Here is a 27,586-nt window from a genome sequence, read left to right as displayed (position 1 = left end):
GTACTCAGAATCTAAACAAAAAATCAAGAAAAAGTGGACTCATACTTACGTTTTTTCTTTGGACCGTTCTTGTGTCGAACTCCCAATAACACTCGCTCCTTTCCTTTGCTTTCTTCTACAAGGGAGGGATTAAGGGACTTAATGAACGTGTTCAAGGTCTGAAAATCAATGGCAAACCCAAGGAAAAACACTCACCTTGCTCTCTTCTTCTTGAACCTGTGTCGTACAACACCACAAGTGCATCGTGTACAGCTTCTTCGGTCCTTCATTCCAATATTGCAAATGGCTGATGCAAATGAGGGATAATGGCTCTAACTCCCTCTCAACCTCTAATAACCACCCTTAGTCATTCAAAAAAATTTCCCTCCCATTTTGTGTGCTTGGCCGAGACTTAATGAAGAAGCACAATACACATATGAAAGTTACATATATTTATCTAAAATAATGCATTAAACCATAGCTTAAAATAATTAAAAATAAACCATGTTCTAAGCACTAAATAATACAACTTTGGTTTAAATTTATGTTTATGATTTTATGCGAGTCATTTCAACATAAAATCATAACTTTAATCCCATAAAATTCTTTTTGAATTATTCATGGACTTTTAGTGAATAGATCATAGAATTATAGTCTAAAATGATTCTATGATTTTATGTGGATCCCAAACACATAAAATCATTAACTATAAAATTCTTTGAACAAAATGTCCAAAATTCTAACGTGACACCAATTAAAATTCTAAAATTATTCTAGGGTCTTTAGTAAAATAAATATTTTCCACATTATGTTTATTTCACATCTAAGTCTCCTAACTATAGTCTAAAGTGATCAACTATCACATTTCCTTAATTAAAACAAAATTCACAAATTATTATTTTAATCTTTTCTTGAACCTTAAAATAAAACAATTCACAATAATTTACCTAAAATAAAAATAAATAAATAAATAAAAATCCGAGTTATTACACCCTTCCCTCCTTAAAAGAATTTTGTCCTCGAAATTTACTTACCCAAATATGGCGGGATACTTCTCGCGCATTCAATCCTCCAGTTCCCACGTAGCCTCTTCAACCACACTGTTGCCCCACTAGACTTTAACTAGGGGTATCTTTTTAGTTCTCAATTCCTTAATTCCTTGTTCTAATATTTTAACTGGTTAACTTCATTACTTAAGTCCAGTTGTAGCTCCAGCGGCTCATAACTAAGCACGTGGACTGATCAGACACATATTTTCTGAGCGTGGAATAATGAAACACATTATGGATACTGGCCAATGCGGGAGGTAGAGCTAAGCGGTAAGCCACTGGTCCTATCCTCTCGAGAATCTCAAAAAGACCTACATATCTGGGGCATAACTTCCATTTTTTCCCAAACCTCTTGACACATTGTTTTGGCGAGACTTTCAAGAAAACCTTGTCTCCCACCTCGAACTCAATGTCCCACCTTTTGGCATTGGCATAACTTTGTTGTCTACTCTAAGCTGTGAGCATATGCTTCCTTATTCTTTCTATAGCGCCTGTAGCCTCAAGCACTAGTCCTAGCCCAACTAGTCGCCTCTCTCCTATCTCATCCCAATGTAAGGGTGAGCGACACTTTCTGCCATAAAGCATCTCGTATGGGGCCATTCCGATGGTTGTTTGGTAACAGGATTAAGCATTAAATTAGCTTCGGTAGGGGTTTCAACAGCTGTACATCCTAGGACTCTCGTCTCTCCGAGTAGATCAATGATGTATTTTCTTTGGTTCACAAAGATGCCTTCTCTTGATCTTGCGAATTCTATGCCTAAAAAATACTTTAATGATAGTCTTTTGTTCTGAAAGTCTTTTACCATCTTCTCCTTCGACCTTTCCAACTCTTCTAGAATCATCATCTGTCAAGATCATGTCATCCACATAGAAAATTAGGATTGCAATTTTACCCATCTTAGACTGTTTGTAAAACATTGTGTGATCAACATACGCTCTAGGAGATCGTTTAAGGTCATATAGGGATTTTTTTGAGTTTGGAGACCTCGTTTTGGCCAAAAAAAAATCCTCAAATCTTGTTGGCAAGCTTATGAACACTTCTTCTAAATCTCCATTGAGAAATGCATTTTTAACCTCTAATGGTGTAAGGGCCATTGAAATTAGTTGCAATAGACAATAGTATTAATGAGTTGTGGAGGTAGCAGGGAAGACAAGAGGGACTGGCCTTTTGCACGCTGCAGCTAGCTAAGAGATGTGAAACACATGGTGCATAGTTGAGTGTGGAGGTATTTATGTTTTGGAGTTGTATTTATTAAAATAAAAAATGTATCATTTTCTAAAATTTAAGGAGGGCATTAATGTTAATATACCAAAATTATACATTTGGTAACGGTTAATTAATTAAAAGAGGTGTAATAATAATAAATTAGGACTGCCAATACTCACACCCTAAATCAAATACAAATAAAATATTCTAGTACTTTATTTTTTCATTTATTAGTATTTCTATGCATATATAGATAAGTCGTATTTAGATTATCTCTAATGTAATGCCAGAATGTGTTGTATTGTTATATTTAATATATTTTAGTAAAAATGTCACTCTCTAATAGTGTTCTATAAAATGTATAAAATTTGGCACAACAAATAGGAATAGCCAAATTTGATACAATAATAAATGTTTATTTTTTATTTATCATATTTCCACTAATTTATTAATTAATAATTAATGACTAACTATATATTACTCTTTTACAATACAAAATGAAAAAAAAAAAATTTGTATGTTATTAATAAATATTAAATGAATTGTTGATTTTTTTAAAGTTAATTATATTAAAGCACACGGCAAATGTTGAGTCAAATATCACATTAATTCTTTTTTTTTTTTCCAAATTTAGCACAAAATTTATATATGTGTACAGTGGAACAGTGATGTTGGGAAGGTGCTCTAATAAGGAGACTCGTGTCTTTTTCTTCTTTCTCCTCTATAACCTCCTAGTTTTCGATAATGTCTGCAATTTTCCTTTCTTTTTTTGGTTAAAATAATGTATATTTTCTCTTTTAATTTAGAACCATTATACCATTGATTGACACCATTAACTTTTTTTTATATGTTTATCCTGAATATTAGAATGTGGATAAGTAGCAGGGCCAAATTCGAGTATAGTCACCAAAATAAATATTATTATAACCCTGCATTAATTGTTTTCCAAATATGAAGTACATGTGGATGAGTATTTCAAGAAATAACAAAGTAAGAAATATATCCAAAACCATTCATTCATCATATTCATTTATCTCAACTTATTGATATCATCATAGTCATTCTCGAAGACATAATAATAATAACATAAGAAAAAATGATAAACTCTATAGTGAAACTAGAGTCTTCAAACATGGAGTTGCATAATGGATGCCAGCCTCCCTGTGAGGAAAAGGAACTCTCCTCAGTTGTTGAGTATAAATATTGTATGACACAACATCTCCATCTTGATAACCTTGATAAATCTTCAATAAGAGCTCGTCATCTTTCCAAAAATTTATGGGCACATGGGTGGATTGTAGTGGCCCAATTTTGAGACGCTTGATCCAATGTGTATCATCACCAGTCATTATCCACAGCTCGTAAAAACCAGAACACGCACGGTATTGAGCGGTGTAGAAAAGGGCAACTGATCCATTCCAGTCTCCCAATATCAAATTTTCTTGTTTACTTTTTGGCTGGATGCAATCTGGAATCTGTATGCTACGAAATATCTCCTCACACATATCAAAACAAAGAAGCACACTAACATCACCTTCTGAAAAGTAATGCCAATAGTATGCACCCTTACAGTAAATTGCATCCCCTACGGGATGTATGAAACATAGCCTACTTTCTACATCAACCTTAATTTCTCTCCAACTCGAACAACTAGTTCCCATAGTGTGCACCACAGCTACACGGTCCCTACAATTTTCGCTACCAAAGATCTTAACATACTTGTAATTATTAGATTTGGGATCATACCCAAAACCATGCCCCATGATCTGTTCCAAGTTAGGTGATGAAAAGGGAAAGGTGGGCCCCCCAACTAACTTAAACTCTCTTAGTACTGGATTAAACAACACTGCTGATTTACTTTCATACGGATCAAAAATATGAATGATGCCATTACAGTGGGAGACTCTTATAAAGTGAGTCTGGAGTAAGTCCTGAACCAGTACTTGTTCTAATATTTCAGCTGGCACAATAGGTACTTGTTCAACAACACAAGGCAAGCAGCCATCGCCATCATCATCACCCTCCTCACAAACAGTAACTAGTGAGAGAATTGGGCGAAAAACGCACTGGATAAAGGTCTTCTTGCAGTTGCGATTACCAACAAGCTCAAGGTGTTTGTTTACGAATGAAGGGTCGTCATTGATGATCAAATGAAACCAGCTCTTGCAAACGCGCCTACAAACCCAGACAGACTCAGCATCCAACCTCAATAAAATTTGCTCTACCAACTCTTCTGGAATCGTACCAAATCTATTATCTGTTTCAAATTCAAACAAAGTACTACGATTCAATTAAGCATAACCCTGCTGTAACCAATATTCAACTACTACTAAAAATAATAATAATAATAATTTAAAACACTAATTAATTTGTACCTTGATTATCAGAAGAACAATGGCGCTTACGCGGCGGTGATAGAGCCTTCTTCTCACCATGTGATTGCGATTCAAGTTTAATACCAAAATTTTCTTCCTCCGAACCCATTCTTAATTTGTTTACTTAAATGATCGATTCGATGGGATTAATTAATTTAAAAACGCGCGGTGTCTTCTCCCATTCATTACCTATTTATATAATTAGATTAGGAATAGGAATACGGTTAGGATTGAATTTTAAATAAACTATTTTTTTTACTCTAATTCAATTTCAAAATTAAAAATATCTGTACATATATATAATATTTTTTTATATATATAAACGCTATATAACGTCTAAGATATAGTATATTATTATAATAATCTATATATTATTTACTTATAGTGATTATTAATTTTTTGTCATACGAATATAATTATATTTAGAAAAGTGTACGTAATTTTAAATTTAAATATTACATTATTTTTCTAACTATATTTCAGTTTGAAAAAACTGATGGAAGATAAATTAATATCTAAGTTTAAAAAATATTTTATCATAATTTAAAAAAAAATATTAATTTCATATAAAATCTAAAAACAGAAAACATAAAATATCATAATTATCTTCTTGGATATCCGAGTACTGAATATCTATTTCCTCTTTATTTGGGAATAACTAATAACGGTTAGTTAAAAACTGGTATTTTTTTTAGTAAGAATAACTAACTGTTATTAGTTAAATTTTGTCAAAAGAATTAATATGCTGTGGTCTTTTATTTTATTTTAAATATAACCTTTGAAGTAATTTGTTTGCCACATGGTATTGATAATATATATAGTAATATATGGAAGTGTAGATGATTAGGAATATTTTCTATTCATGAAAGATTCCTTAGTGTATTTTGTCTTTTGCATTTTCATTGTTCTCTCCCTTCTTTATTAATAATTCATTTCTTGTTTTGATTGATAATTTGTCTTTTTTTTTTTTTTTATATAATATTTTAAGATTTGACAGAATTTCGAAAGTCCATCCGCATTCATATATAATAGATTTAATATTTTTTTTGCGTGAAATTTTTTTGTTTTAACAATTTTTTATTTTTTTAATGTTAATTTTAACGAAATATTTTTATATTTAACTGTTTGTAAACACGTAAACTTAAATAAAATAAAATAAATAATTAAAAAATTAAAATAGGATATTTTTGAAATATTTTACAATGATAATTATTTAAAAATAATAAATAATTAAACAAATTAAAATATGATATTTTTCAGATATTTTACAATGATAATTATTTTTAAATAATAAATAATTAAACAAATTAAAATATGATATTTTTCAGATAATTTACAATGATAATTATTTAAAAATAACAAAATCATACATTTTATAAATTAAATAAATTTAATCAAACTTAAACTGTGAATCAGCAACAAATTGTTTTTTTTAAACTAGTAAGAAACTTAAATTTAAAATCCACGTATAATATTTAATATTATATAAAACATATAATATATAATTTCTTGTTGTCATTCCCAAATTCAAAAACTAGAGCAAACATAAACTTAAACAAAAGTAAATAAATTATTTAATTGAAATAGGATATTTATTTCAAAATTTATATTACATTAATATAAATTTAATAAAAATAATTAATAAATTCTATAAATAAAACTAAACAAACGTGCATATTATATATTGCTTGTATCTAATATAATTAAATATGATAAAAATAATAAATTATTACACAAATATAGGAAAACAAATCTCATAAAAAAGTAAGAAAACATAAAATAACATATAAAATGCACACACAAAAAAATGTCATATTTATCAAAATTTAGAAATTTTTTCCATATTTCATGTAAATTCTTCTAAACATTATCATGCTATATGAATATTTTTATTTTAACTAATAACAATAATAGTTTAAATAATAAATAAATCACGTCCATGTTATTTGAAATTTTATATTTAAATCTGAATAAATATTTAAAAAAAATATTATCGTGTTATCATAAAATTTATATTTAAATTAAAAAATCTCAATCATATCACATAATTAATTAGTTAGGTTATACCTACATATTAAATATCTACCAATTAGTTTGATATATTTATCACTTATTTTATTATTATTATTTAAAAAAAATTAAAAAATACTTAATTAATTTTAAATGCTAATCTTCGTAGTCACACAACTCTATATAAACATAACTAATATTACACAAGTTCGCATTCCTTTTAAAAGAAAAGAAAAAAGTGAGTGAGTGAGTTTAGAGCTTTTGTTAACATGAGGAGTTTTTCAATTTTTGTGCTTTCTTTTTCTCTTATATTGTCATTGAGCTTTTGTAGTGCACAACCTCTAAGTGGTGTCAACAAAACTCACACGAGATGCGGAGAGTTACAACAATTACAACCATGCTCGGCCAACATATTTAGTTTTCTCATTCAAAAACAGCCTATCAACTCTACATGTTGCGATACTATTCTCAACGTCGCCAATAAATGTTCTGGTGATCGAATGCCTATTTAGTTTCTCAAAAGCCAAAAGTAATGCACTATTGCAAATATTACTAAATCGACACCACCACCTCCACAGATACTGAAACAAAATTCATCTTCGCTGAACTTTACATCTCCTATCGTTGGTGGTTTCAATCAAAATTGCTTATATGAACTGCGTCGATTAACGCCTTGTATTGGTGATATAAAGGCGTACATGAGGACAAATAGTTCGATCAATTCTACATGTTGCACCACAATTCTCAATGTGGGCAACCAGTGCCAATGGGGTTCATGGCCATTATGGTTTGCACGAAGCCAAGACTACTGCAAAAACCACAAGAATTGAGATAGTATAGTTTAGTTTTTTTTAATTCTTTTGCTTTTATGTTTTTTAGTTTTATTGTTTATTTTTGTTTTCTTTTAGGGTTTTTTATATGTTAGATTATATGCATTTATTGTTTTTTTATTTTGTTTTTTCGAGTTCAGTATTACTGGTTGTTTTTATTAGTGAACATAATTATTTATTATTTTATAATTACATGTGCTTTAATAATTCAATAATTAATTCATGATTGGTCATAATCTTGTTGTTGAGTTTCTAATAAGTTTAAACTCGTTTTCAAGGTATCAAATACATGTATTGAGTTTCTAATTAAATTACCAAAATTTTGATAATATTGATACCAAACATAAACAGTTTTAACTACACAAAATCTTTAATTCAATCGACCAATATAAATACACAACTAGAAACAACTCATTTTCCACTAAATAATAATGGCTTAATTCAGAATTTGAAAACGATTTTTTACATTTGAAAATTAAAAACACATAATTCTGATTTTTAAATCGTACAATTTAATATTTCAAAACTATTGCTACAAAAAATAAAATCAAAAATCAAAACTATTGTTTTCAAAATAACAAATAATTAGTGAGTTTCTAAAATTTTATCTATCAAAAGCATAATTATCTTTGCAAGGTCCAAAAACACATTAACATAAACCACTTAAATGACTAATTTTTTTTTTTTTAATTAAGAGAGATTTGAACTTCTGACCTTGTGAGTTGTGACCTCCTATGTCTACAAGTAAACATATCTAAATTAAATAAAAATTTAAGATTTTTTTTTCTTTTTTCACAATTGAGCAAGCCTTGAAAATAATCAAGCCAATATCTTCAAGTGTTTAAATTCTCATTTTAAATCCAAAAAAATAAGGGATAATCGTAGATTGAAGGTTCCAATATATGAAACCTTTTTTTAGTAACTTCTTATATTCATTCATTCAAGAATCACAACACAAAAACCCAAAGTTATTGGAAGGAACTTAGAAACTCAAACATCAATAATGATTTTCACTATGTTTAGTGTAACTATTTCTAACTAACAACTAACTAGCCACTCAATAGGAGAATGACACATCAGCTATCTAATTAAACACATAAGCCAATTAAGTAATAAAATATTCTATTGTCTCCTAGAGTATGTAATTAATGATCTGTATTTCTACATTTCTTAAGGATTCTATGGAAAAAAGCTATGTTGATGTCCATTGATGCACTTATGGTTTTGTAAATACAGCTATTGTATAATCTTATTTGTCAAAAAAATTGTACTTTTTAATTTTCACTAATTATGATAGGGTATGATTTTTATTTATATACACTATTTATTGTAATAGTAGAATCCTAACCATTCATCAATGATGGTACGCTATGATTATGGTCATTTATCGTAATCGTACACTTTAGATGAATACTCAAGATCGAATCCTACGTCCCTATAATAAAAAAAAGATTAATATGCTTAAAACAATTCAAGAGTACACCAATATATCTTTTCTATATAATAAGTGTGTAGATAACAAAATATTTTGGTTTTAACGGTTTTTTATTTTTTTAATGTTAACTTTAACGAAATATTTTTATATTTAACAGAATATTCTTTTATTTAACTGTAGTTTGTAAACACTTAAACTTAAATAAAATAAAAAAATTAATTAAAAAAATTAAAATATGATATTTTTGAGATATTTTACCATGATAATTATTTAATAATAATAAATAATTAAACAAATTAAAAAATGATATTTTTAAGATATTTTACAATGATAATTATTTTAAAATAATAAATAATTAAACAAATTAAAATATGATATTTTTCAGATATTTTACAATGATAATTATTTAAAAATAATAAAATCATATGTTTTATAACTTAAATAAAATTTAATTAAACTTAAATCACTTATTATAATAATATCATAATAAACATATAATATAATCTACTGTGAATTAGCAATAAATTACTTTTTTTTTTTAAAACTAGCAATAAACTTTAATTTAAAATCAACATATAATATATAATCTCTTGTTCTCACTCCCAAATTCAAAAACTACAACAAACATAAACTTAAACAAAAATAAATAAATTATTTAATTAAAATAGTATATTTATTTGAAATTTATATGACATTGATAAAAATTTAATAAAAATAATTAATAAATTCTATAAATAAAACTATGCAAACATGCACATTGCACATTAATTGTATCTAGTATATATATATATTTCTAGAATATATTTCTTATAACATAAATAAACTTTATATTTATTTTTCTGTTCTTTATTTTATTGAATAAGCAGTAACGTGACATTTACACATATTTTTTAATTTTATTCTTATTGTTTATGTACTTCATTAACTCTGTTTTACGTGTCTAATCTTATATTTATCATGGATGTGTCACGTATTATATTTGTCATTCTTTTCTTTTATCCATTCAGTGCTCTCTATTATATAAAAAAAAACACTTACATAACTATTTCAGCCATGCAATACCCAGAAAAAGAGATGTCACAATGCATCTTACATATGCAGAAAACAATAAGACATTTATCTATCAAATAAAAGCGCCACACCTCATTAATTAAATTAAGAAGCCACACATAAATTGTACTTCACTTTTCTAGGGAAGAGTTAAACGTTTATACATTTTTAGATCTGTATTTTTTTTCATTATTTGTTTGGATTCTGTATTTTGACAAATTACTTTTTAGACCCTATGTTTATAAAATGGTTAAAATAGAATTCTAAACCCGATTTTGGTCAATGTTTTCTCGACTAAAATCACAAATAATTTACCAAACTAACAATTTATAACAAAAATAAAATCATTCTGCTTAAAAACTGTGTTGTTATATTCAATTTTTTCTTTATCAAAATTGAGTTTAGGGTTCTATTTTAATCATTTTACAAAACATAGGGTCCGAAAAATAATTTGTCAAAACACAAGGTCTGAACAGGTAATGGGGAAAAATACAGGGTCTAAAAAGGTATAAACATTTTTTTTAACTATTATTAGAAATATAAAAATGATAATTACAGTAGAGAGTAAACTTATACGCTTACAACTTGTTTGTTATAGTATAAAAATCTTAAAGAATGAGATTGAGTAATTGATATTTACTTCAGACTTACAAATTAAGTAATTGGTATTATAAAACTTTGTACAAAAATTTGCAGGGGTTTGGAAATGGCATTTATGGTCATTTTCCTTATTTCTTTTGTCATTTAGCAAGAGAGAGAATTGCGGGTGGAACAACTCTCTCAATATTATTATTATTATTATTATTATTATTATTATTATTATTATTATTATTACATGTTTTCCTATTACTAATCAAATTTCCATTAGTATCATTTCAAAATTAAATTATATAGTTATCATAAATATAACTAAACAACATGATAATAAAGTGATATAATATCTACCAAACACCCACCCATTAAATCTTTCGATTTAAACTATATTCACAATTTTAGAAATTAAATATTAATATTTTATTTTTCAAAAAATCTACACACATATTTATTAATTTATAAAAATAACTCTATAAATATTGCATTAGTTTTTTTAAAAATATATATGTATTTAAATAATTGGGTTATGTAATAAAGTAATATAATCCCTACCAAATATTTTAAAATTTATTAATTTGAGTTGTATTTTAAAATTTATAAAGAATTTTTCTTTTCAATAAAAAAGTTAAACACATATTTAAACATAACACTAATTATTTTTAAATCAATGGGTACGTGCCTTAGGCATATATATATCTATGATTATTGGCTATTCTCCCATATATGACCATAACTATTATAAAATACGGGGAATTCTCCTATAGGGTTTCACTTTAAGCCCTATTGGTAGGACTCTCAGTGTTTACAACTCGTGAACAGTTTTTGATGCGATTTTTTTTATGACCGTGTATATTGTAGCTATTTAGAGCATCCTGCAAATTTTCAGAAAATTCCAAATAGTTTACAGTACCGAAAACTAGGTTCAAACATGTTGTTGCACGCGTGACTAATTTTTTTTATGCGCGTGGAAAACAACATGTTTGAACCTAGTTTTCGGTACTGTAAACTATTCGGAATTTTCTGAAAATTTGCAGGATGCTCTAAATAGCTACAATATACACAGTCATAAAAAAAGTCGCACCGAAAACTGTTCACGAGTCGAGAAATACTGAGAGCCCTACCGATAGAGCTTAAAGTGAAGCCCCTATAGAATAATTGTCCTATACTGTATAACTCAAATATGTCTTATTGATATCTTATTGTTATCTGATTATATTTAGGTATTATCCCATCATAGTTTTCCAGCAATGGTTCTCATTGTATTGACACCTTTTCACTTTTTTCTTTTTTATTTTTAATTGACTGATTAATTATTTTCTGCTAGTTATCTTCTATTATTATCAACAACTTTTAATATTAAAATAATTAGCAATTGATTTGAAGATTCCCTTATAGTTGCCTTCCATGGTTTCATAACTTGCCTAATCTATTGTTATAACTCGTAAGGAATGAATTAGAACACCATTTCATTTTTGGTTGAACAATTTTTAGTTAGTTATTTGATAATTTTTATATATTTTACGCATTTACAAATTTGAAGCTTAGGCAATAACTGTTAGTCGGTTTTTTTATATTATTATTATAATGATATTTTATAGGGAAATAACCGCATATACTACTTTTTACATGATTTTTCCATATTTATGATATTAATTAAGTTATTACACTTTTATATATGCAATAATTCATTTATACGGTAATCTACTTTTTCATATTCCATAATTACGGTTTCTTAGTTATCACCTCCATTTCTCTACTCTCTCTCCAACAATCAAACATTTGTATTGGTTTACCAATTTTATAGGAACTAGAACATGGCAATATTCTTTCAGAGAATCATTTTTTTTATCTGTTTACTTCATTTATTTATACACTTATATTAAATAAGAAAAAAGAATAAGATAAATTCAATGTCCTTCTAGTGGTGTTTTCCTTGCTCACCAAAATAAAGTTTATATATATATAAATTATGATTACTTCATATAGATTATGTTATTAATACTACTGCACTAGACTATAATAAGTTAATTTATGATCCAAGTATCAAAGAAAGTCAAACAACAACTATATACACTTGGAGGAAATTTATTGGTTTCGCACCTCTAATATAGTGATTTTGGAATTGTTATTCTGTACTTCATTTCATATTTTGTGATGACATTTATGAATATTGAGTGATTTTATTTTTAATTTTTCAGGTTTTTCGTTCACAAGATTATAAGAGAATTTTTTCAGGCTCTTTGTGGTAAGTTTCTCATTTATCACTCACCCTTTTGCTTTGTCTATCATGTTATGATTGAAATTATTGATTGGAGATGTGTGAAATCCTTGCCTACAACTTAAAGCAAATCCAATACAACTTAAAGTAACCCACTACATTCTGAAAAGAAACCCAATGCAACTTTAGAAAAATTAATATCCTAATTTGATCCTTATGCAACTCATGCAACCTCAAATTCAAGCAAACGCAACCGATTGCAACCTCGTGCAACCTTATTTTCCCAATCTGAAAACTCATATGCAACCTCATGCAACTTAATGCAACCAATGACGACTTTAAAAAAAAAAAAATCATATGCTCATTTCATTCTTATGCAACTGAAGCAACCTCAAATGCAAGCTTAATGCAACTTTAAAAAATGATATGTTAATTTCATTCTTTTGCAACTCATGCAACCTCAAATGAAAGTCAATTCAACAAACTATAACCTCAAATGCAAGTCAATGCAACCTAATACAATCCACTGCAAGCTCAAATGCAAGACCATGCATTCTTAATGCAACCCCATGTGGATGGCAACCTTCGCACCTTCTACAACCTAAAACAACTTTAAAAACAACTCATTTGCAAAATTTATCCTTATGCAAATAATGCAACCCACTACAACCTCAAATGCAACCTCATGCAATCAATGGCAACCGAAAGCAACACATGGCTAGTCCAAGTGCAACCCACTGCAACTCTTAATGTGAGTTATCCATATGAATTACGAATGCAACCACATGCAACCTAAAGCAATGCATGGCTAGTCCAAGTGCAACCCACTGCAACTCCTAATGTGAGTTATCCATATGAATTACGAATGCAACCACATGCAACCTAAAGCAACGCATGGCTAGTCCAAGTGCAACCCACTGCAACTCCTAATGTGAGTTATCCATATGAATTACGAATGCAACCACATGCAACCGAAAGCAACACATGGCTAGTCCAAGTGCAACCCACTGCAACTCCTAATTTGAGTTATCCATATGAATTACGAATGCAACCACATGCAACCTAAAGCAACCCATGACTAGTCCAAGTGCAACCCACTGCAACTCACTGCAACTCCTAATGTGAGTTATCTATATGAATTACGAATGCAACCACATGCAACCTAAAGCAATGCATGGCTAGTCCAACTGCAACTAATAATGTGAGTTATCCATATGAATTACGAATGCAACCACATGCAACCGAAAGCAACACATGGCTAGTCCAAGTGTAACCCACTGCATCTCCTAATGTGAGCTATCCATATGAATTACGAATGCAACCACATGCAACCTAAAGCAACGCATGGCTAGTCCAAGTGCAACCCACTGCAACTCCTAATGTGAGTTATACATATGAATTACGAATGCAACCACATGCAACCTAAAGCAACACATGACTAGTCCAAGTGCAACCCACTGCAACCCACTGCAACTCCTAATGTGAGTTATCCATATGAATTACGAATGCAACCACATGCAACCTAAAGCAACACATGACTAGTCTAAGTGCAACCCACTGCAACTCCTAATGTGAGTTATACATATGAATTAAGAATGCAACCACATGCAACCTAAAGCAACCCATGGCTAGTCCAAGTGCAACCCACTACAACTCTTAATGTGAGTTATACATATCAATTACGAACTCTAAAGCTCCAAAGCAACTCATATAGCGACCATTTTATGCTTGAAATTCTTTATCAAAATAAGAAGCAACTTAAACAAACTAAGCAACCTGATCTTCTGCTACATAACATCTCAAAGAAAACTACAACCCCAAATGCAAGCTCATTGCAACCTAAAGAAATCCAATGCAACCTCAAATGCAAGTCCATGCTACCTACAACAGCTTTTAAATATTTATTTGAAAATTTCATCCTTATGCAACTCATGCAACACAATACGACCTCAAAAGCAAGTCTACTGCAACCTCAAATGCAGTCTAATTCAACATACTGAAACCTCAAATGACAGCCCATGCAACCCACAATAACCTTAATTAAATGCAATCCACTGCAATCTTAAATGCAACCCAATACAAATCTATGCACCTTAAATGCTATCCAAATGCAACTAAAGCAATTAAAAAGAAAATAAAGCAGCTTACCTTTGACAGTGATGAACCTCAATGCCTTCAATCTGAATGTTCACTTTTTCTCCTCCTTTGACAGTGAACTCAGAAGCTGGTTTTGGAGGACCATTTTGAAAATCGCTGGGTCGACTCAGTCCACCGTACTGAACAGGAGCATCTTCAGGCCTAATGAACCTGATCAGGATAGAAAGGAAAAGGACAAAGGTAGAGTTATTTTTCTTTAAACTTGTGAGTTGCTCAAACATAGTATTAAAGGAAAGTAATGTGCTCCAAAACGACGTCGGAATGAAAAGAAAAGACAGACAAGACAACTAAAGAGGTTGTGGTTTGTACTGTACGTAATATATATACATATATATACACAAGCTTTGAACTTGATAAGAACTGAACATACACAAGCTTTGAACCCACTTCAGAATCTTGAACTTTTTTAAAGAAAATGTCAGAAAAAACAAACCCAGGCTTACTTGATAATTCGATTACTTTTTTAGAGTAATCGAATTAAGCAAACTATTTCAGGCTTACTTGTAAAGTGTCTTGGCTACATTTCCTTCCTTAGAAATCACGAACTTGCTCTTAGTTCTTTGAGTTAAAAAGGGACTGAAAACAGAGTATAGCATGTTGAAGTACCATGGAACATTGATGAAAATCTAAACTAGAAACATAACAAAACAAAAAAGTTAATAAAGTGGAAAAAAAATGAAATGTGTAGAAAGATACTAAGAAAAAAGAATTAATCAATCACATTACGAGCAACCATTTCAGGATAATTATCTTGAAAGAGAGAGAGGATCTGGTTTGAAGCTACTCTGAGCTCTCTTTTGGGCATGTCTTCAAAGCTTTATTTGTGAGTTGTTTTACAGTAGACATACGTTAGATGAAGAAGAGATCGTATTTATGAATATATTTTATACAAGAAAGTATTACTGCAAAGATTTAGTAGAAACCGTAAAATTGAAATGTATTTTTATAATATATTTATTTATGAAAAAATCCCTATTTTATAATATATAAATTTATATTAATATAAGTATTAAATATCTAGTTTTGTATTAAATATTATTATAATGATAATATTTTATAATATTTAAATTTATATTAATATAATTAATAAAAAATTAGGATTATATATTATTATCATAATAATATTTTATAATATTTGAATTTATATTAATATAATTATTATATATAATCATATATTAAATATTAATATAATAATGATATTTTATAATATTTGAATTTATATTAATATAAATAATAAATATCTAGTTTTAGTTAGCAAAATAATTTTTCAAAAACTTTTTATAAGCAAAATTACCTTTTTTAAAAATTAATATAAAATTAATTTAATGAAACTTAATTTACATTAAGTTAATCATTTTTTAATGTTTTTTTAATTGGAGGGTAAATTATAAGAAATAGAGATGGAAAAGATAAAAGAAACTCAGAGAAAGAAAGATTTATGTAGGCACCTCTGGTCAACTTCTCCTCACTCACTCACTCATCATCTCCATTTCAGCTATAAAAAGGCTAGTAATGTATTTGAATCTTGTGTTTAACAATTGGGTATTTATTATTTATAATTATATAACTATATTTAGCATAAATTTAAAGATTTTTGCAAGAAAAATGAAATTTTAGGGTGAAAATAGGTTATGCTCGAGGTTGAAGACAAACAGTAATTTGCGACCCTGTGCGACCCAAAAGGGTCTTATTTTCAGTGATGGCCAAATTACACTTAGAGACCATGTGTGACCCAAAAGGGTCTTCTAGGTCTCTCAATACAATTTTCAGTTATGACCAAATTGAACTGAAATACCCTATTTGATTCATGGGGTCTTTTGTAAGTTTTTAAAATGCACTTGATTGGCTTTAAAAATGACTTTAAGCTAATTGTTACGTGTGCTTAGTACTTGTTAATTCAAATATTGAACTTTATGACAGATATGGATTACGTATTTATTTGCATGGACTACAATGGTGAGTAGAAGTTTATATACACTCGTATCTGGGAATGGTTTTGGTACTGGTTGCAATAAGGGCTTCTTGGTTGATAGGAATACCAAGTTTCATCAACTAGTGGATAAAGTTTACGAAAAAATAGGCTTTGATCGAAATTTGTATGAAATTGAAATAACTCATAAGTTGGTTGGTGAATCATTGCTATAAGATAGTATATACCGAGATTATTTATCATGTACCTTCAAACTCACAGTGGACCAACATTTCTGAAGATGTTACTAAAATACAAGTGATAGCACCACCTGAAGATGAGACTAAAAGAAGACCAAAAATCAACCGCATACTTTCCCAATGTGAAGTTTCTAAGAAACAATATAATTGTGGGGCGTGTGGGCAATCAGGACATAATGCACATAAATGTTCCAGAAGTGCCATCAGATGTTAGAAGCATAACTCATATGTGATTTATTATTATTATGTCGTTTGATTAAAATTATCAGACCTTGTGAGACACGAAAGAGCCTAAGAGACCCTAAGGGGGTGTTTGGTATAAGGGTTTGGTTTGGTGGAGATGAGAATGTCAAATATAACCCATGTTTGGTAAATTTATATTTAATAGCTTGGGGGTTTGTGTTTCCAAGTGAATCATATTTTTTAGCTTGATTTGAGGGTAATCTTAACCATTTTAAACACTTGATTTTCATATTTCCTTATTCTAAACTTTTCTCTAACTATACTCCCACAAACTCAAACCTCATATCAAACACCCCATAAAGGTTCATTTGTTTTTTTTTAAGAACCAGACTTCTGAATCTGGATGCACATCTGAATAATAAGATATCATCTCTGAATCTGAATATGGAAATATTTAGATTGTTTGATTTTTTCACATTTGAATGTATATCTCAGTGTTTTTAATTATATAATATTAACAAAATTATTAAATTATATTTTGTTTACCCAAAAACGGCTGCTGATGATGTGGTAAGGATTTCTCACACGTAGTTGACACGTGGCATAGTCAAAATAAGGCGGTGCTTTTCGATTATCGACCAGCTACACATTGCTTCGTCAAGCCTGACGATTAGATACGACCAGGCTGGTCGTATGATTCGGTTTATTTCCTTAAAAGATTGTACTCTTGTAATAACTACGTTGATTTATTTCCTCTTTATTGCCTTGATACACGAATATTAAGGATAGTTATGGCCCATTGGCCCAGGTAACCCCCCTTGAGCCTATAAATATGCATGAAATAGCTCAAGGATGGGACTTTTCGACCTTTGAATCTTTTTCCTAAATACTGAGGGAGAGAGAGAGAGCATATAGTGCGATTATCCATCGTCTTGTTGTAATTCTCCCAAGGTTTGTGAAACTCAAGAACCCTAGTTCTTTGATCACGGCATTGTAATTCAATATTAATAATAGTACTAAGTGGACGTAGGTCATTACCATTCATTGGGGCTGAACCACTATAAATCGTCTGTGTTTATTCTTTACCATTAGATTAAACTCTTGGTTATTATCTCATTTCTTGTCATATTCTTGACTCTGTGTCGTTGGCCAGATCGAGGGTCAACATTCTGGTGCTTTCATTGAGAGATTGATCAAAAAGCTGTAAGAAAATCTAATGGCAAAGACATCTAAGAAAGCTGGACCGACCGCTGGCGCTACATCATCTCAACCTCCTCCTCCAAACGTGGCGGAGAATGAGCCACATTTAGAGTTTGAAGAGGAGGAGTTGGATACGGAAACACTGAGGGCAACACTGGAGGTGTTACAGGATGAGTTGGCCAATCTGAGGGCCAATCAGGAGAACGCAGCGGAGACAATGGCGCTGTAGCAAAGAGAAATTGAACGTCAGCGCCAGGAACTGAGTGAGCGGCAGGCAGACATGGACTGTCGACAAAGGGATGCCATGGCCGCTCTCGAAGCAGCCATTCAATTGGCTCGAGGACAGGCTATGCTGGCCTTTTAGTCGGATCAGCCACCGAGCGCACCACCGCAGCGGGCTCCCAATCCAAGTCCTCAGCTCCAGCCAGTAAGCCCCCAAAGGCCGGAGCAGCCACATGTGGCTCATGAGGATGCCCCAATTCGGGATCCTGAGCAGCAACCTCCATCTCAAGCTGATCGAGGCAATCCCCAGTGCCAGAGGTAGAATAGGGCCGGGCAACCGCCCCGCAGCCACAGACGCCCAGGGGACGAAGAGCCAAATCCACCGAGCAGGGGACAGCGTCCTTCTGCCAACAGAAGGAACAACGAGTCGGGCTCTGCAGTCAGGGGGCCCCCACGACATAATAATGCACGGGGACCCAACGACCAGCGCATGCCTCCCCTAACGCTCGAGAAATTCCAGCCCGAGGAGGAAATAGCGTGAATAGTCGGTCACGTCGTAGTCGGCCCTAGTTCAGAGATGGCTACGATTATAATGAAGCTGACTCTGGCAGAGGGAATGCTGGTCAGAGAAATGAGGAAAGAGGTGGAGGCAGAAGCCCCCCACCTAGAGAAAATAGGCCAGTTAGCCATTACGCTGGGGGGCAACCCAGGCAACAGAACGTCTTTGATCAGTTAAGAGTTAGAGAGCAGAGACGCAGGGATGATGATTTAAGGGACGTACTCAACGACCGTCGTGAGAGGCACGATGAGTACGCTCCCCCAACACCGGTCGCCCCAGTAGTCCCAGAAGCGGCTCAGGCTCAGATTGATGCTCTGAACCAGGTAGTACAACAGCTGGTCGGGGGTCGAATGTCCCACATAAAGTACGATCGGAGGAGGGGCACTCCATTTGTGCAAAGAATTGTTGTGGCTGAAACCCCCAACAAATTCAAGATGCCAACACTGCCAAACTTTGATGGGTACGGAGACCCAGTATCTCACATCAACAAATTTGAGATACAAACATTGTCCCCAATGTGTAACTACAAAGAAAAGGAAAGAAACTTACAAAAAGTCCATGCTTACGGATAAGGAGAAGGTGGTGGTGGATCTTGCATCCCTTGAAACGGAGGGGGATAAGCGAAATAGTTATTCTGTCCTCTGTTCAACGTCCACTGAGCTACCAACAAATTTAGTTGATCCACCTGATTATGCTCATATGCCTCCCGAGCAGCCAAATAGTTATGAGTGATCGTGTTTTGTTGAACAATGTAGCGTAGCATGTCATGCGAGTATTGCATATTACAATCAATTGGACCACCAAGAGCCAAAGGGACATCCACATTCATTGGCCCCTCAACATTCTCCGGAACACTATCATCCTCTTGATTGTCAAGGTCCTCGTCATCACTCTCCCGCCTTCGTCGTTGGCCTTGTCGTCGTGGAGGTGCGGCTGGTGCTACTAAAGATGCATTAGGATAACGTGCAATTCTTGCTTTAGTAAGTTTCCCTTTGACTGGCACCACTATATCAGTTTTTTCCCTTGGTACTTCATACACCACACACATATCGGTGATCAATGACCCAAACGGCAATCCCCCAGTAGTGGTGCCACGAAGAACAAACCTCATACCCTGACGAATAATTCGTCCAACATCGATGGTCATCCCTTTCATGATAGCAAAAACCAACCTCATCCGGTCATTCGTCATATGGCTAACATGACTAGTTGGGATCAGTTTGGCTGTCACAAAATAAAACCATGCACGAGCTTCTTGATTAAGTTGCCATAAAAACATCCCATTAGGCTCATCATGAGCATATGCAATTCTAGCTCCTGGGCAACCCAATGTTTCCGCTATAAGAACATGATCATGCTGATCTTGTAGAAACAATTTGTACTCATCATGCTGGTTATCAAAGCTCTTAGTATTGAAAAAATCATCAATGGCCTTATAACTCCCCACTGGTAGCCATTTTCCTCTTACAAAACATTCCCCCTTCTCATTCAACTCCGGAAAATTCGCATAAAATTCATACACCCAAGAGATATTCATTTTGATTTCCGGTTGTTTCACAACAGATTCCCACTGCCTACCTTCTATGTTGGCTCTAATTGGCTCAAAGATAGCACACGAACTAGGTTGAGGATCGTATTCAATACCTCTCTCCTTGAGCATCGGTTTCCCCATAAAAGAAGTATATCGATCTTCCGCCTCCTTACTTACAAATTTGGTGGTATCAAATGGTGGTGCCCTAGAGGATGAGGGTCTTGAAGATGATGGTCTTGAGCTATTTCTCTTAGGTCCCATGGTTACTCGGAACAACCCCCAAACAACTAAACAATCCCACCAAACAATTAATCACGTATTAACCCCCCTAACCACTAAACAATCCCACCAAACGTAATTCACCACTTATTTCTTATGAAAATTAATCAAAAATCACCAAGGACAATCACTTAGGCAATTTTTCAAACACTTGGTGGGCAACAATTATTCTCACTCTTCCCTTCCACTTTTCTCTCAATCTTAATTCCCCAAATCACAATAGAACTTCAAAAACTATCCAATAATCATCAATTCCAACACAGCAAGTCACACATTCATTAAAATCAAAATTGCCCCTTACATGAAATATCCATACAAGAACTTAAGTGATTCAAAGAGATGAGTGAATGACTTACTTGATGAATGTGAGTGTCTTGTGATCTTCAATGAACTACTCCCCTCATAAAATTCGGCCAAACACCCTTGAAAAGTAAATGAAAACTTGATTACAATGGAATTTGATGTGGTATTGATGATTAGGGTAAGGAAAAAATTGAAGTAAAAATTGGGATGAAAAATTTGATGATTTGGGATCAGGAATGGTGATGAGAGGAGTAGAATTTTGATGATTTGAAATTTAGGAATGAGGAAAGAAAGTAGAGTTAAAGGTGTGGGATGTTAATTTTTCGGAGTAGGGAGAAGAGAAGAGGGAAAAATGGTGGTTAGAGAGAAAGAGGGAAACAAAAAGAGTTTAAAAAAAAATCTTTTATTTTTCTGTTCGAAGGGGCGCTGCAGCGCCACTAATTGGCGCTGCGGCGCTAAAGGCCCTGATGCTCCAGGATTTTTGTTCGCGAATTGGCGCTGCAGCGCCTAGTGAGTGGCGCCGCAGCGCCTGAGACGCCCAGAAATCAGCCTCTCTGTTTGGGTATGGCGCCGCAGCTCTTAAGGGAGGCGCTGCGGCCCTAATTCTCGCCACAATTGCGCTGCAGCGCTATGAAGTGGCGCTGCAGCCCCTGGAACACTGCTTTTCAATATATTTTTTTTTTCACGATTTTCACCGCTCAAAATAAACTTAATATTTACAAAATAAATAAAATAAAGTCTACTAAAATAAAATAAAATAAACTAAATAAAAATAACAATAAAAAAACAATGGGTTGCCTCCCATTAAGCGCTTAATTTATCGTCTTTAGCTAGACATTGATGACGCTTCAGTTGCTGTCTTGGAGATACATCGTCTCCACCTTCTTATGAATTTCACCAAAATAATGTTTCAACCTTTGTCCATTCACTTGAAAAAGTGAACCGTCATTATTCCTTAATTCCACAGAACCAAAAGGAGAAACTTTGGTGATAACGAACGGACCAGACCATCTTGACTTTAGCTTACCGGGAAATAACCTCAAACGAGAATTGAAAAGTAAAACTTGCTGCCCCGGCACAAATTCTCGCTTTAATATCATTTGATCATGATATTTCTTTGTCCTCTCCTTGTAAATACGAGCATTTTCATATGCATCATTCCGGAACTCCTCCATTTCATTCAGCTGCAATAACCTCTTCTCACCCACTGCTTGGTAATCAAAATTAAGCTTCTTGATCGCCCAATAAGCCTTGTGCTCCAATTCTACTGGTAAGTGACAAGCTTTGCCAAATACTAGTCGATAAGGAGACATACCGAGAGGAGTCTTGTACGCTGTCCTGTAGGCCCATAAAGAGTCATCAAGCTTTTGAGACCAATCTTTTCTATTCAAATTCACTGTTTTCTCCAAGATAGACTTGATCTCTCGGTTTGATACCTCAGCTTGGCCATTAGACTGGGGGTGATAAGCCAAAGCCACCTTATGTCGAACTCCATATTTCACCAAGAGTGGTTTAATAACTTTGTTGCAGAAATGTGTTCCTTCATCGCTTATTATCGCTCTTGGAGTTCCAAAACGATTAAATATGAACTTCTGCAGAAAATAAGAAACCACCTTGGAATCATTTGTAGTAGTAGCTATCGCTTCGACCCACTTTGAAACATAATCAACAGCGAGTAAAATGAACAAGTTCCCGAAAGATGGTGGGAAGGGCCCCATGAAGTCAATGCCCCACACATCGAATAATTCCACCTCTAAAATCACATTCATAGGCATTTCATTTCTTTGCGAGATATTTCCAACTCGTTGACATCTATCACAGGTCTTGACAAAAGTGTAACAATCTTTAAAAATTGAAGGCCAATAAAAACCTTATTGCAAAACTTTCGCTGCTGTACGCGATGGCCCGAAATGCCCACCGTAAGGCGCCGAATGACACTGCTCTACTATTGATTGAGTCTCTTCCATTGGTACACAACGACGAATTATTCGATCCGTACTCATTTTGAACAGGTATGGATCATCAAAGAAGTAGTATTTACAATCATGAATCAATTTCCTCTTTTGATGTGCATTAAAATCAGGAGGTAACTTGCCACTAACCAGATAATTCACGATATCGGCATACCATGGAAGTTCTGTTGATACAGCCAGCAGTAACTCATCCGGAAATAATTCTTTGATCGAGTCTTTACATTCAGCATCTTTATTCTCTAATCGTGACAAATGATCTGCCACAAAGTTCTCTCTCCCCTTCTTATCCACAATCTCAATGTCAAACTCTTGAAGTAACAATACCCAACGTATCAGTCTTGGCTTAGCCTCCTTCTTTGCAAACAAATAACGCAGTGCTTCATGGTCTGTGTATATAATAACTTTGGAACACAAGAGATATGGTCTGAATTTATCGCATGCGAACACCACCGCTAATAGTTCTTTTTCAGTGGTTGAGTAATTTCGTTGAGCATCATCAAGAGTCTTGCTCGCATAATAAATAGCTCAAAAAATCTTCTCTCTTCGCTGGCCCAAGACAGCCCCTACCGCATAATCACTCGCATCGCACATAATCTCGAATGCTTGACTCCAATTCGGGACACTCATAATAGGGGCTGAAACCAAATTCTCTTTTATCGACTCAAATGCCTTCTTACACTCTTCATCAAAAATAAAATCAGCATCTTTTTCTAGGAGATTGCATAGTGGCTTGTTGATTTTCGAGAAATCCTTGATAAACCTCCTGTAAAAGCCCGCGTGCCCCAGAAAACTTCTTATCCCCTTGACATTCACCGGTGGAGGAAGCTTCTCAATGATGGCTATCTTGGCTCGATCTACTTCAAGGCCTTCCTTTGAAACTCGATGCCCCAAGACAATCCCCTCTTGAACCATGAAGTGACACTTCTCCCAATTTAGCACAAGGTTCTTCTCTTCACATCTACAAAGAACCAATGTCAAGTTGTGCAAGCACTGGTCGAATGACGACCCAAAAACAGAAAAGTCGTCCATAAATACCTCCATGATCTCTTCTACCATATCTGAGAAGATGGCCATCATACACCGCTGAAAAGTGGCAGGTGCATTACAAAGTCCGAAAGGCATCCTCCTGTAAGCAAAAGTGCCATAAGGACATGTGAAAGTTGTCTTTTCCTAATCTTCAGGAGCGATTGCTATTTGATTATAGCCTGAATAGCCGTCTAAGAAGCAGTAATGTGTATAGCCAGCCAAACGATCGAACATCTGATCGATAAATGGAAGTGGGAAATGATCCTTTCTAGTCGCCTTGTTCAACTTCCGGTAATCAATACAAAATCTCCACCCCGTCACTGTTCTTGTCGGAATCAATTCATTGGCTTCATTCTTGATCACTGTCATTCCCCCTTTCTTTGGTACAACTTGCACAGGACTAACCCAACTACTATCCGAAATGGCATAAATGATCCCAGCATTCAATAGCTTCAATACTTCTGTCCTCACTACCTCTTTCATGGCTGGGTTCAATCGCCTTTGATGCTCAATAGAAGGCTTATAATTTTCTTCAAATAGAATCTTGTGCATACAAACAGTTGGGCTTATTCCCTTCAGATCTGAAATTTCCCAACCTATGGCAGATTTATATTTCCTCAAAACTCTTAGCAATTTTTCAGTTTCACATTCTGAGAGTTTTGATGAAATGATCACTGGGCAAGTGAAATTCTCCCCTAGATACTCATAACGCAAATGCTCTGGGAGTTGTTTCATATCTTTCTTTTCCACCACTTCCTTCTCGACTTCTCCTTTCTTGGCTTGACAAAGAGTTTCTTCCACTTTAATACTACTAGCACAAGGAATAGCACTGAGAGCCATCACACATTTAGCCACTTCGTCACCCACAAACTCACCATTCACCTTTTTCAAATCAGCCTGAGTAATACTAGAATTAAGGCAGTGTTGTAAAGGATCAGCACATAATTCTTTTCTCATCGTCTCTTCTACTACTACCTCAATAGAATCCACACGGTGACATGTGCTCGTGTTGTCATGCTGCTGTAGTGCTTGATAAATGTTAAATTTAACCTCTTCATTGTTAACCCTCAGTGTCAAATGACCACCTTGTACATCAATAAGAGCTCTTCCAGTAGCTAAGAATGGGCGACCAAGAATAATGGGGATTTCATGGTCCTCCTCCATATCCAAAACCACGAAATCAGCGGGAAAAATAAATTTGTCCACCTTAACCAACACGTCTTCAATCACTCCCCTAGGATAAGTAAGCGACCGATCTGCCAATTGAAGAGTAATGGTTGTGGGCTTCACCTCTCCTACCCCCAATTTCTTGAAAACTGAAAGTGGCATCAGATTTATACTCGCTCCAAGATCACACAAAGCCTTATCAAAGGACGACCCTCCAATAGTGCATGGTATAGTAAAGCTACCCGGATCTTTCACCTTTTGAGGCAACTTCTTCTGTAGGATGGCGCTGCATTCTTCTGTTAACTTCACAGTTTCAAAGTCTTCTAATCTTCTTTTCTTAGACATAACTTCTTTCATGAATTTCACATAATTAGGCATTTGCTCAAGAGCATCTGCAAAGGGAATGTTTATGTGAATTCGTTTGAAGATTTCTAGAAACTTTGCAAACTGTTCATCTAATTTCTTCTTCTGAAATCGTTGAGGGTATGGAATGGGAGGTTGATACACTGGAAGGCTATCTTTCTTCATGTCATTCTGGTCACTTCCACTCTGCTTCTTGGCTTGCTCTTCTTTGTCTACCTCTCGTACCACTGGCTCAACTTTCTTCTTTGAACTAGCTTGAACATCACCCTCTTTAAGCACCTTACCACTTCTCAAAGAAACTGCTTGGCATGATTCCTTTGGATTTACCACAGTGTCACTAGGAAAACTTCCCTTCTGATTCGAATTCACCGCATTAGCTAATTGCCCCACTTGAGTCTCAATTTTCTTCATTGAAGCACCCATGTTAGTCATATGGGTTTCTATATTGTCGAGTCTTGCTTCATTCTTTCCGAACCTCTTGTTAGACTCCAAAATAAAAGTGCCCAAAATGTCTTCCAACGACTGCTTTTTCTCTTGTTGCGGTTGAGAATTGAATCCCGGAGGTGGTTGCAGCACATTTTTATTATTGGCATAAGAGAAATTCTCATGGTTTCGCAATCCTGGATGATAATAATTAGGCATGTTGTTGCTTCTGTAATTATTGGGGAAGGAGCGGTTTGCCATAAATTGGGCTTGTTCTGGACTCATTTCTTGCCCCTGCATTGCAGCAGCCGCTGCTACACTCTCCATAACCGTTGGATTATTTTGCGCTGATAGAGCAACCATTTGGGTTTGTAGAGCAGAAATTTGGGCATTCAAGGCTATCATTTGATCAACTTCATACAACCCAGCAACTTTCCTTGGTCCTGACCTCTCATTAGGCCACTGATAACTGTTGGTGGCCATTTCCTCCATCAAAGTGAAGGCTTCATCCGCTGTCTTGGCTAATAGAGCACCCCTGCAGCAGCATCAACTATTGTTCGTGTTGGGGCGTTCAACCCTTGATAAAAAAATCTGAACTTGCATCCAATTTTGATAACCATGTTGTGGGCAACGTCGTAATAATTCCTTAAACCTCTCCCAAGCCTCATAGAATGGTTCTTGATCTAACTGTCGAAATTGTCCAATATCGCTGCGTAACTGGGCTGACTTGGAAGGAGGGAAAAACTTAATCAGAAACTTTCTTGCCATCTCATCCCATGTCGTAATTGTTCCAGGCTGCAAAGATTGCAACCAACTCCTGGCTCTTTCCCTCAAGGAGAAAGGGAAGAGACGCAATCTGATGGCGTCATCAGTAACGCCATTCATCTTCACTGTGGCACATACCTCCAGAAATATGGCCAAGTGAATGTTGGGGTCTTCAGTAGCTAGACCCCCAAACTGATTTTGTTGCACCATGTTGATTAGTGCAGGTTTCAGTTCGAAGTTGTTGGCAGCAATGGCTGGATTTGCTATTCCAGTGAGATTCTCATTCACAATAGGCATGCAAAAATCACGCACTGCCCGCTGCGCTGGATTAAGAGGAGCCCCAGCAGCTGCTGGTTGATTGTTATTATTGCCATTGCCATCGTTGTTGTTCACCCTGATACGAACCACGCCAACAAGTGTGACGAAACCCGACACCAAATATGGAACAGCCACCAAGAACACACGAGATTGGAATGGAACCGCGACCCAATGCTTAGCCAAGCACGAACCTTGGTATGA

The 27,586-nt window shown here is 33.9% G+C and overlaps 2 protein-coding genes and 1 non-coding gene across 3 annotated transcripts; 1 reads left to right on the top strand and 2 right to left on the bottom strand.

The window, feature by feature from the left end:
- Positions 1 to 3,255: 3,255 nt before the first annotated feature.
- On the bottom strand, positions 3,256 to 4,719 carry LOC133805464 (putative F-box/kelch-repeat protein At3g20710). The gene is made up of 2 exons (XM_062243651.1): positions 4,611 to 4,719; positions 3,256 to 4,492 (listed from the first exon to the last, which is right to left on the bottom strand). Exons 1-2 carry the CDS (start codon positions 4,717 to 4,719, stop codon positions 3,342 to 3,344), a joined length of 1,260 nt encoding a protein of 419 aa, XP_062099635.1. The 3' UTR covers positions 3,256 to 3,341.
- Positions 4,720 to 14,719: 10,000 nt separating this feature from the next.
- LOC133805463 (patellin-6-like) lies at positions 14,720 to 15,709 on the bottom strand. The gene is made up of 4 exons (XM_062243650.1): positions 15,626 to 15,709; positions 15,406 to 15,530; positions 14,896 to 15,054; positions 14,720 to 14,801 (listed from the first exon to the last, which is right to left on the bottom strand). Exons 1-4 carry the CDS (start codon positions 15,707 to 15,709, stop codon positions 14,720 to 14,722), a joined length of 450 nt encoding a protein of 149 aa, XP_062099634.1.
- Positions 15,710 to 26,915: 11,206 nt separating this feature from the next.
- Positions 26,916 to 27,019, top strand: LOC133807952 (small nucleolar RNA R71). The gene has a single exon (XR_009879832.1). It is a non-coding gene; the product is annotated as a small nucleolar RNA R71 (small nucleolar RNA).
- The last annotated feature ends 567 nt before the right edge of the window (positions 27,020 to 27,586 follow it).

Source organism: Humulus lupulus, chromosome X, assembly GCF_963169125.1.
Source record: "Humulus lupulus chromosome X, drHumLupu1.1, whole genome shotgun sequence".
NCBI lineage: Eukaryota > Viridiplantae > Streptophyta > Magnoliopsida > Rosales > Cannabaceae > Humulus > Humulus lupulus.
This window is presented reverse-complemented; position numbering and strand designations above follow the sequence as displayed.